The sequence below is a fragment of the Chrysemys picta genome, chromosome 18 (genome assembly GCF_011386835.1).
Source record: "Chrysemys picta bellii isolate R12L10 chromosome 18, ASM1138683v2, whole genome shotgun sequence".
Taxonomy (NCBI): Eukaryota; Metazoa; Chordata; order Testudines; family Emydidae; genus Chrysemys; species Chrysemys picta.
In genome coordinates, this window is record NC_088808.1 from 7,252,354 (window position 1) to 7,264,463 (window position 12,110).

Sequence of the window (12,110 nt, forward strand, 5' to 3'; positions counted from 1 at the left end):
GCCCCCACCGCTCTCCCTGGGCGCTGCGCGGATCTGCCTCTGGGTCCCAGCGCCCGACCGCAGCAGCGTGAGCCTCTGCCGCCCATGTGTTCGGAGCTGTACGGAATCAGCACTCGTGGGAGCCGCCATGACGCTACGCGGGGGGAGGGGGAGAGACATGGGTGCCGCCATGATATTAGGCGCATGCGTAGTCGCTCACGGAGACTCTCCATTGAGAAGAATCCGGGGAGGGGGAGGAGCCGAGGCGTGAGGCGCCACCGAAGGGGCGGGGCTAGGCTCCGGGGCGCCGCTCCCTCCCTCCGGCCATGGCCACTGTGGATACCGAGGTGAGTGAGAGCGGCAGCGTCCATCTACCCCGGGCGGGGGAGAAGGCGGGGGGGGGAGGGTTGAGTGGTATCACCCAGGGCCAAACAGGCTCTGTGGGAGGGGAGGAGGGGCCCTGTCCCCCGCCCGCCCCATGGTTCAGTCCAACTCCGCGCTGAGGGGAAGAATGTGGGAGCCGCTGCCATTGTGTGTGTGGGGCCCGGGACTCTGTATAACTCACACCCCTGCCCGGCTAGCGAGTGGTATGGGCCATACAGGTGCCGGGGCCCCCGATGGGCAGCAGCCATGCAGGTTCCGGGGCCCACGTGGCTGTGAGCCCGGCAGAGGTGGAATTGAGCCGTGCAGCGTCCGGGGCCCGCGAAGGGGGGCGGAGGGGGGGGCGTGTGAGCGCCGCGGGGGCAGTATGGATCATGCGGGGTCCCGGGCCCGAGGCTCCTCTGAGCCGTTCAGGAGGCAGGGCCTCGTGCGGGGCGTTATGAGCCATTCAGTGTCCTGGGCCCACGGGGCGGGGCTGAGCCGGGCAGGGGGCGAGGCAGTCACGTGGGGGGGGGGCGGGGCTTGCGAGGGGTCGGTCCCCCTCAGAGCCAGCCTGGGGGTCCAGGGGGTGTTTGAGGGGGGCGGGGGCCTCAAGAGCATCATTGGCCCCAAGGGGGTTGGGGGTCGCATGGGGCCATTGCTGGTTGCAGGTATCACTGGCCCCAGGAGACACATTTGCCAAGTAGCTGCCGACCCTCAAGCACTGGTTGAAAGTTTTCCACTTGAAGGGCTGCTAGGGACAAGCCATGCGCGGCTCCCGGTGGGGTGTGCATGTGCGTGGGTCTGAACATGGAAGTTCGGGGGGCCTGGGGGAGCCTCAGCCTTTTAGGGTGACCGTGTGTCCCTGACCCCTGTGTTTAGCCCTGTTCCATCCTGGCCAGGTTTGTAAGGAGCAGCTCTTCGTCCTGGTTTTCGTAAAACCTGCTGGCTCCGCGTCTGAAGGGTGCTGAACCGGTGACTTTGACAGCGGGCTGCTTAATCACATGTGTGCCTCAAGCACCATCCCCCACACCCATCCCATACCGACACTGGGGTGCAGGTTCTGAGAGCCCTGTCCCGGCAAGAGGAACGAGTCCTGGGGATCATTGACCCAGAGCTCACTAGGGAGCTGCATAGTGTGGGCCCCAATGGTTAGCTATGAAAGGAAGATTGTCTGTTTCTTACCCACTGCTGGGATTTTAAGCACCCACTAGAGGGGGAGATGAATCGCCCCCCCTCCAGTGGGGACAGCTGATACCCACTTATCCTTTACACATGCACACATTCAGGGCTTCTCTCAAGACCAGCTCCCTCTCCCCCCAAAATAACCGTGTGACTAATGTATCAGTATCACCACAGTCCCAAGTAACTCCAAGGGTACTGTGTCAATACTCTTTTGCTCTGCCCTTCCCCGCACGTTGAAATCAATATAAAATTTCCCTCTTCCTCCAACTTAACCAATGAGTACAACGTAACCCCCCTCCCCCCGCATATGCACAACCAATTAATCAAGGGGTTGGTGTTTCATTGCCATCCACTCACCTCAGTTATAGGATGTGTGGAGATTTTGGAGGGATACATTTAAAATCAATACAACCTCTTCTCAGTCAAACAAGTGAAGTTGGAGGTGGTGAAAAGGAAATACATTTTTATTAAACAGGCCCATTCCAAATTACTTTGAGGAAAATGAGCATTCAGAAAGAGCTAGTTGGCATCTTGAGCAGGAGTGGGGATGATGGGACTGTAGGGAATGGGGTAGGCAAATTTTCCATTGGAGAAAACAACTTTTGGGGCCTAGGAACTTTTAGTGTTCCATGAAAACAAAGGAGATTCCAGGCTCTCTTTGGTTACCGAGTGTGTATCCGTTGGCATCCTTTCACTTTCCCTTTGCCTGCTTGGCAGTAGTTTAGATGAGGGGGGCTCCCAGTTACTACAGAGAATTCTTTCCCCTGTGTCTGGCTGCTGGGTCTCGCCCACATGCTCAGGGCCTAATGGATCGCCATATTTGGGGTCGGGAAGGAATTTTCCCCTGGGTCAGATTGGCAGAGATCCTGTTTTTTTATTTTTTCCTTCCTCTGCATCATGGGGCATGGGTCATTTGTAGCTTTAAACTAGTGTAAATGGTGGATTCTCCTGTAACTTGAAAGTCTTTACATCATGATTTGAGGACTTCAGTAACTCAGCCAGAGGGTCTGGGTGTATTACAGAAGTGGGTGGGTGAGGTTCTGTGACCTGCGATGTGCAGGAGGTGAGACTAGATGTTCATGATGGTCCCTTCTGGCCTTAAAGTGTGAGTTGGTGCAGCAGCCTCTACAGTCAAGGTTATGTTGATCAGAAAAAGGTGATATTGAAGGACCGGAGAGCCCCCTGGGTCATAAATGGAGTTGGAGGTTGTGACACACTTTCTGTGGGAGGTTTGTCAGAAATCTGTCAGTGAACTCAGACCATAAAGTTTCCATCCATGAAGATTTTATTTTGACTCAACACTCACGTTCAGTCGTTTGAAATGCACCGAGTCTGAAATGCTAGGGAATGTATCAAATTCAAATCCAAAATCCCTGAAGGAGGTGGTGTTTGCCAGCTACCCTCACCACATGATGGCAATTAGTCATCAGATTCATAGCTCTAAATATCCCCAAAGATTACGTAGATTCATAGCTCTAAATGTCCCAATAAAGAAATACAGGCATCACACTGAGCGAAGATGCCTTTTGCTTGCTTTGCTACCGAACGCAAGACTAAGACTTTCCCCCAAGCTTTCTTTTTGAACATAGTTTCAGAATATACAAGTTGCACTGAAGAGTAAACACTAGCTTGCAGCAGTGAACAAGATTTTTCATGTGCATAAGAGAACAGACAAGATGATATATAAATATACAATAGCATTATTAACTGGCTACAAATAGCTGCTGCAGATTGATAATTGGATACATCATAATCATATCCACTAAGCACTTAATGATCAGTATCCGCCAACAGCCGGGCTGTACCTGACATTCAGGTGTGCAGTAGTATATGCTGTCACCTTTCACCGCTTTCTGGTTTAATCCTGTATCCAAAATACTGCAGTGTGGCAGAGGAAATTTCAGCCCCATGTGCGATGAAGTTTGTGGGAGAGTTATGCAGATGGTAACATTAGCAGTTCTTTGTAAAATAGTTCGAAGGTGGAACGCTCAATCTAAATGCTTGTCGGGTGAGATCTTGAATTTCTTACTCAGGGGAAGCCTTCATTAACTTCAGTAGGCATTTTGCTCAAGTAAGGACCACATACATCATATTCAGTCACAATTGCAGTCTAGAGGCCTGATCCTGCTGCCCTTATTCATGTGAGTAATAACAGTAGGGCTTTTAAAGGGGATCAGGTATTAATCTTGCTGTGTGATTTAAGAGTTAGTATCCAGGCAATTCCATCATTTTAATACACCAAATTCTGCCTTCAGCTACAGTGGCTGATTGATGTGGTGCTACATGGTTGTAACTGAGGGCTCTTTCCCCATGAACTCTTTATATATAGTTTAGTCTTGCAAATAAAAATGTACACGTACTGTGGGGGAAATCTCCAAGGATCTTGCCTGAGGGGCTATTCCGTATACAATTCTCTGGAGGATTATTGAGCATTATTGCTCTGAGGGCACTGGCTTAATATCTACAGCAGTGGGACATGGAGGGCGGAAGGGAAATGGTGAGTTATTTAGATCACTCTCATAGTTTAGTCTCCCCCTTTGTCCCTCCCAGCTCCAAGAAGTTTAGGGACCAGATTCTCCCCTGATTTATACCATATGTAACCCCACTGACATCAGTGGGGATGGAGTGCATGTAAATGAGGGCAGAATATTGGAAACTGATGGAGATTTTTAGACTAGAGACTAGCAGTTGGGTTTGTAAGGAGGAGTAGTCCTTACATCCCACAACTGGAATGGGAAAGCAGGGACTGACAGATCCTTCTCTGTCATCCCATGATCAATTTGTATTGCTAGATAATAACACTTAGCTCTTTATATAACGCTTATCCTTAGTAGATCTCACAGCACTTTACGCAAGAGGTAAGCACCTTAGCGAAGAAATTGAGTGGGATTGGGGAATTGTGTTGTGGCCAAGAGTCGTGGTTTGTTCTTTCCTGTGTGAGCTTTGTGCTCAGAAAACAGGATATGTCTGATATACCCTAAGTAAAGAATAAGCCTTTATAATCTAGAACAAACATGTGGGCAGTGTCCACACCAGACTTTACAAACGTGTTAAGTACCTCAAGTTAAATGGCAGTCCGTTAACTGAGGGAAAAATGCTTAGAGTAATGAAGCCCGTGCTGAGGCTGGGGGCAGAAATATGTATTTAGCACCAACCTAAGCACTGAAAGGCAGGTTTGTTCTCCAGTGATTACCACCTTGTGGCAAGCCCTATAGAGTGGGATTCATAGATTCTGAGGCTGGATGGGACCATTGTGATCATCTAGTGTGACCTCCTGTATAACACAGGCCAGAGAATGTCTCCAAAATAATTCCTAGAGCGATCTTCTAGGAAAACAGCCAGTCTTCATTTAAAAATGGTCGGTGATGGAGAATCCACCACAACCCTTGGGAGATTGTTCCAATGGTTAATTACCCTCACTGTTAACAATTTACACCTTACTTCCAGTCTGAATTTGTCTAGCTTCATCTCCCAGCCATTGGACTGTATTACCCCTTTCTCTGCTAGACTGAAGAGCCCATTATGAAATATTTGTTCCCCATGTAGGTACTTATCGACTGTAATCAAGTCACCCCTTAATCTTCTGTTTGTTAAGCTAAAGAGATTGAGCTCCTTGAGTCTATCACCTCAAGGCAGGTTTTCCAATCCTTTAATCATTCTTGTGGCTCTTCTCTGAGCCCTTTTTAATTTATCGACATCCTTCTTGAATTGTGGGCACTAGACCTGGATGCAGAATTCTAGCAGGGGTCACACCAGGGCCATATACAAAGGTAAAATAACCTCTCCACACCTACTCAAGATTTCCCTGTTTACACATTCCAGGATCACATTAACTTTTTGGCCACAGCGTCACCCTGGGAGCTCATATTCTGCTTTTTATCCATCACAACCCCCAAATCTTTTTCAGAGTCACTGCTCCCTAGGATCGAATCCCCCATCCTGTAAGTATGGCCTACGTTCTTTGTTCCTAGATGGATACATTTACATTTAGCCATATTTAAACGCATATTGTTTTCTTGCACCTAGTTTACCAAGCACTCTGAATCAGTGACTTGTCCTCTTCATTATTTACCACTTTCCCAATTTTTGTGTCATCTGCAAAGTTTATCCGTGATGATTTTATGTTTTCTTCCAGATCATTGATAAAAATGATAAATAGTGTAGGGCCAAGAACTGATCCCTGCAGGAACCCATTGGAAACACACCCACTCAATAATGACTCCCTGTTGACAGCTGCATTTTGAGACCTATCTGTAGAACCATATCTGTGCCTCTGTAGTGTAGATATCCTTCCGTTTTTACACCTAGAGTAGTTCATCTGCATGGTAGCTAATGGTTGAGAGCCTAGTTAATTAACTGTCCTGCAAGTATGATACAGACAGGACCCACACAGGGGATACCTGCCTTCTTTACTTCTCCTGTGGATCATTTTTGTTCATTGCAGGTTTTTACATAAGGTTAGTTTGATTCTTTAGGTCTTAGACCTTAGGTCAGGGGTGGGCAAACTTTTTGGCTCGAGGGTCACATCTGTGAATAGAAAATTGTATGGTGGGCCATGAATGCTCACAAAATTGGGGTTGGGGTGTGGGAGGGGGTGAGGGCTCTGGTTGCGGGTGTGGGCTCTGGGGTAGGGCCAGAAATGAGGAGTCCAGGGTGTGTGGGGGGGGCTCTGGGCTGGGGCAGGGGGTTGGGGAGCAGGAAGGAGTGCAGGCTCCGACTGGGGATGTGGGCTTTGGGGTGGGGCTGGAGATGAGAGGTTTGGGGTTCAGGAGGGTGCTCTGGGCTGGGATTGAGGGGTTTGGAGGGTGGGAGGGGGATCAGGGCTGGGGCAGGAGGTTGGAGCATGGGGGGAGGTTCAGGTGTGCAGGCTCTGGGCGGTGCTTACCTCAAGCGGCTTCCGGAAGCAGCGACATGTCCCTTCTCCGGCTCCTATGTAGAGGCGCGGTCAGGTGGCTCTGTATGCAGGGCCGGCTCCAGCATTTCTGCTGCCCCAAGCAAAAAAAAAAAAAGCCGCGATCGCAATTGCGATCGGCGGCGGCAATTGGGGAAAAAAGAAAAAAAAAAGCTGCGATCGGCGGCGGCAGTTCAGCGGCAGGTCCTTCGCTCCTAAAGGGAGTGAGGGACCTGCCGCCCCCGAATTGCCGCAGGTGCCGCCTCTCTCCCTTGGCTGCCCCAAGCACCTGCTTGTTAAGCTGGTGCCTGGAGCCGGCCCTGTCTGTACGCTGCCCTGTCCGCAGGCACCGCCCCTGCAGCTCCCATTGGAGCGCTGGAGGGGGCTTTTGGAGTGCATAGGAGCGAGAGCGGGGCCATGCCGTGCCTTCCGGGAGCTGAGTGGTGCGGCCCCCGACCCTGCGCCCCAGCTGGAGCGCCGGAGCAGGGCAAGCTCCAGACCCCACTCTCCAGCGGGAGCTCACGGGCCGTCTTAAAATGGCTTGTGGGCCAAATCCAGCCTGCGGACGGTAGTTTGCCCACCCCCGCCTTACAGTCAACAACATGCTGAAGATTAAAGCTTGGGGGCCTGACTTGCTTCTTGCTCCCACCAATTTTACCCCAGTGCACCGGCAGGTTCATTGAGTTTGGTGGAGATACTCCTGATTTGCACCAGCATGAGTGAGAAGAACCTCAAGCCCTGGGGCTTTTGGAAATGTGCCCTTTCTAAAATGGTAACTTGGGGTACAGCTCCTCCACAGTACATGGGGCCCAGGCAAAGCCCCTAAGAGGTGCATTTTATCTGTGATGAATAAGAAGTGGGGTATGCCCGTCCCCCCCCAGACATCTGTCCAGGGTTGTGTCAGTTTGCTAGTCAAGGCATGTCTTCCCAAGGCCTGTTGATGAACAAAGCTGCTGGCCCACCTGTTGTGTGATACAGTCACCGACAGGTTCTGCAGTTTTCACCTTGGAAGAGTAGCCCTTAGATAAGTTTGAAAACAAGTAGATTCCAACAAGGATGCAGTTTCTCCTGGGTCCAGAGCAATTTCTGTGAAAATTGGTGTCTAGTTTCTGTGCTTTGAATAAACCAGCTCTAGTTAGAAATGATTTTTTTTCTTCATCTGTTCATCGGTAAGCTATTTTTTCTGGAGATGCTTTTATCTTTACGGATGACAAGCCAACCCCCGAGGGCCAGATTCTCAAGTGCTCAGCATCCGTCATTGGGACCAGACGGTCCGAGAAACTCAGCACCCAGGGCTCCTGTTGTGACACGCCTGGCTAGCTTTTCAACAGAGCACCAACATGCTGAGCACATTTGAAAAGGTGATAAGACTCTGCCGGGCTTTGAGTCTTGGGCCTGGTCCACACTAACCCCCCACTTCGAACTAAGGTACGCAAATTCAGCTATGTTAATAACGTAGCTGAATTCGAAGTACCTTAGTTCTAACTTACCGCGGGTCCAGACGCGGCAGGCAGGCTCCCCCGTCGATGCCGCGTACTCCTCTCACCGAGCTGGAGTACCGGCGTTGACGGCGAGCACTTCCGGGATCGATCCCAGAAGATCGATTACTTACCTCCAGGTCCGTCGGTAAGTGTAGACCTACCCTTGCTCTTAACCCCTGAGCCAGCAAGGGTTGGGTCTGCTCTCTCATCAGTCCCTGGAAATACTTTGTCTTGTGGATTAAGGGACAGCATTTACTGGTTCAAGCGGGGTTTCTGTTCCCTGGCTGGAAGGACAATATTGTAATAGGCCATTGATTGTAGGATGCAGGAAGAGCTCTGGGCAGAATGAGAAACCACTCCACATAGATGACTTCCTCAGAGTTTCCCACTTTCAGTTTTGCAGGTGACGTGATCTCCTGTGGTTCTTTCAGTCCTGCCCTGCTCTGCCTCCTCTTCTCAGATACTCCTGATGGCTGATATCCTCTCAGGATCCCCGGCTCACAAGTGAGGAGAGTGCTCTGCTCTGCTTGCCTAGGCCCATTATTTTTAACACTTAAGCTGCTTCAGGTAAGTTAAAATAAGAAAACCTCTTGCATTTTAAATCCCCCTCTCTCTTTTTCACATGAGTGATTCAGAAGGCCATGACTTGATGGATCAAAAAAAAAATGTTTTCTTCAATCAGTGTTAACTCAGTAGAGTTAGCTTAATGGTAAGCCAGTGTGAGCTCGTCTACACAGGCAAAAATGGGTGTGTTTGCAGCCACGTTAGCTTTGCTCTAGGCTAAAATGTGGCCAGTTAATCCAGCTTCAGAGGTTTTAGTCTTCACTAGGGAAAAAAAGGTGTCTTTGTCTTTTTGTTTGTTTGTTTACCACATGTTAGCTAACGTGGTAAGATCCTAATGTGGACAAGGCAGTTGGTAGTTTTCGCACGTTAGCACATCACAGTAAACTGTGGGGATGCCTTGGGTTTACCAACTGCCTTGTCTATGTTAGGTGCTAATAAACCACCTTTTTTCCTAGTGTGGATGCTCCCAATGGGGGTTTAATAGTGTTAAACTAGCACCCTTTTCTGCCCATGTAGACAAACCCAAAGCTACAATACATTCAGCTAATATGAGTTCAAATGTGTTAGCCTGTGTATTAAGGAGCATTAAAAGAGGGCCTTTCAATTGCTTTAAGCTAATTCAATTGAGCAACCAAGATTGAAGAAAGCCCCCTTTATGCCCATCAAGACAGAGCCTAGGAGGTCTGATAAACCCTTCAGCAAGTGAGAAATATTCTTCCGTGAGGACTGCTTGCATTCTTAAGGCTATATTCTGGACCCCTCCTTACCATCCTGCAGTTTGCTTCTATATTACATGGTTTTGTTTGAGTCTAAATTTGAATGTAGTTTGGTTCCACGGGATGACACATTGCAGAGGATTCCTTGCTGCTGTGACATAACGCACAGATAACTGCTGAACAAGATGAGCATGTATGATACTGGGAGTAAACTACTTGTGTGGATAAGGAACTGGATGGAGGGTAAAGACACGCCATTCAATATTAAATTCACCCCTGTCAGTGTCTTTGCCAGGGGGATTTCTCAAGGGTGGTGATGAGTGGTAAACGGGATGGCAGTGAAGTGGAATGGTAAATCAGTGCATTCAGGCCTACTTTTGTCTGCATATCAATAGCCTGGAAGAAGCAGCACGGAATACAGGGAGGAAAGTTGCAGGTGGACAGCTAGGGAGGAAATAAGTGCAGATTCTGATTGATTTGGATAGATTAGGATTATCACCAGGTAAATGGCTTTTGCTATTCCGTGTTGGGAAATGTAAAGTAATGTGAGTAAGGGCAAAAATTCAAAAAGGGGTTATTGCTTCTCAGGGCAGACAGCACAACACACAGATCAGGAAAAGGATTTGGAGCTTATAGCGGATAGAGCACCCAAAACCATCAGCACAACATTTGGGGCTGAATGAATAGATAGCGGTAATATTGGTGCCCAAAGTCTACAATGACAGGCACTTTAGAGACAGACAGCTGGGTTCTGAAATAAGGTATTTTAGCACCGTGCAGGAAATCAGTGATTCTGCATGTGGTGTGATGTGCTCATTGGTGGTTGTGCTTTGATTAAAAAAGGAAGGGGACACAGGGCTTTTTCCCATGTGGAGAATGAATAGTACAGAGTAGCAAGAATGAATCTGTTGACTGTGGCTATACAGAGAGCCATGGGGACCCAGGACTGAAATGAGGGGACCTCAGTGAGGTGCTAATGATGACTTTTGTATGACTTGAAGGGAACAGAAATGCTGTGTGCTTCAGCCCGGTTTAGACTATGATGAAAGGTGTATTTGTAAAACCTATTAGCTTAGATGTTTTAACTAACACATTTTAAACCTCTAGTGTAGAGAGGGCAAGTTGTATTTTAATGCATATTAGTTGGTCAAGATGAATCTTAAGTTTCCCTTTATGGTTCACCTTGAGCTGCTAATATGTTAAAATACAAATTGCAGTGTTGCCAACTCTTATGATATTTGTTTTTTTCCCCCCCAAGCTCCAGTTCCTGGAGTCATGTGATTATGTGAGAATCTTCTTTCTTTCTTAGGTTTTTCTGCATGGATGGTAGGGGAGTTGAGTTAGAATCCAGGTTAACTGTGCAGCGTAGACCTACCCTATCTGGGTGCTTAACTCTCTTGGATTTTCAGAGGGGCCTGAAGAAGTACTGGGTCAGGGAATTTTGAGGGGTCTGTTAGGTGCAAGGGGTAGTTACAAACTGCAAACTATTAAAAGTGGTTAGTGGAAACCAGTGGGGCGCAACCCACGGGCGGCACGTGGCCTGTCAAGGTAATCCGCTGGTGGGCTGCGGGCCACCCACCACTGCTGTAAATGGTCTGTAGAAGGTGTTAAAGAAGTATATAGAGAGTAAAATGTTGATGGGCATGGGCACTGACTAGTTTATCTAGTTCCATCTGGTGTCCTATTGCCTTATAACTTTTTATATAAAGATGTCCAGATTGCTAGAGCATAGAGCCCGAGTCTAAATAATGTATTAATTGAGGGGCATAATAAATATTTGATAAACTAAATCAGCATCTCGAATGCTTTGCGCCCACAGACAGGCTCCTACCAAGATACTAGGAGTTTTTAATCAAATGCATGTAAATAATAGTCATTGTCAGTTAGTCTGAGTTCTAAATGTTAAGGGAATGGGATTTCCTTGCACGTGGAATTTACCTTGTGGTCCTTGCAATGGTGTTTTTTAACGCCAAGCCAGGTCGAAGTGTTACAATTTGGTGCTTATAAGATTCTTTAAAAAGCAAATCTCTTTAAAGTCCAAACCTTTGTTGTTCGTAAGCAAATGTCTTATAGGATTTAGAGGCTTCACCTAGAATATTTCAACTTCCCTCCAAAACATTGAGGATAAACAACTAACACTTCTACCAGTATTTCAACAAGAAGCTCCCACAAAGCCTTTCACCCTTGGTGACGAGCACTGTGTCCTAGGGGTGCATGTGCTTGCAGAGAGGCGCAAGGAGAGGTCATGCTGTCTGTTTGTTTTACTCGTTGAACTAAAACACAAGGAGGCAGCACCACTAGCCCAGCAAATTGATATTTGCTGGAAATGTTTACGCTTTGGTCCATGAAGAATGTACAGCGAATAGAGAGAGTCCAACGTACATCATTTGAAATGGTGGAGAAAGGGTAAGTGTGTTCCCTCGGTGTGTTTTGTTTTTTCCAGACACTGTCTTTAGTTCGGTGTCCGTCTTATGAGCTGGAGACTGTCCCAGTCGTCGCCCCAGCAGGTCTGGTTTCTCTCAACACAAATATGGGGCACTATGCTTATTCTGAATGTTTGGAATCAGCCTGTGGTGTATTTGATAGCATCCTCTCCCAAACAGGATACCCTAGATCCTGGTGACACGGCTGCCCTGCTGGTTTCCTAACAGTGCCAGCCTTCTCCCTGATGCAGCGTGATGTTTATAGCAAAGTGTTTTTAATCATTCATGGCTCATTGATTTAATTTCTTTCCAAAGTCTTTGCTACTAAACTGAGAATGCCGGGAAGATGTTGAAAGACACGTTTATCCTGCTCCGACCCCCATGTGGTATTAGATCAGACTTTGAATAAGTGCTTTGGGATGAAAATACCCCTTGGTTGTGCATCTGTACTAATAGGTATACCTTCTGTTGTTGTTATTGTGGTTTATTATTTGTATTGTGGTAGTGGCTA

General features: G+C 48.1%; 1 protein-coding gene across 7 annotated transcripts in view; it reads left to right on the forward strand.

Moving 5' to 3' along the window:
- The first annotated feature begins 215 nt into the window (after nucleotides 1-215).
- The window catches only part of EHMT1 (euchromatic histone lysine methyltransferase 1), a 164,098-nt gene continuing 152,203 nt past the window's right edge, over nucleotides 216-12,110 (forward strand). For 5 of the 7 annotated variants that reach the window (XR_010593593.1, XR_010593594.1, XM_065572192.1 and 2 more), the window contains exons 1-2: nucleotides 216-326; nucleotides 8,292-8,463. Coding sequence is in view for 2 of the 7 variants with exons in the window: in XM_065572190.1 (XP_065428262.1) it covers nucleotides 306-326 (21 nt within the window). In the remaining 5 variants the exon portion in view is untranslated. The remainder of the gene's footprint in view (nucleotides 327-8,291; nucleotides 8,464-12,110) is intronic. The other 2 variants (XM_065572190.1, XM_065572186.1) reach the window with 2 other exon arrangements.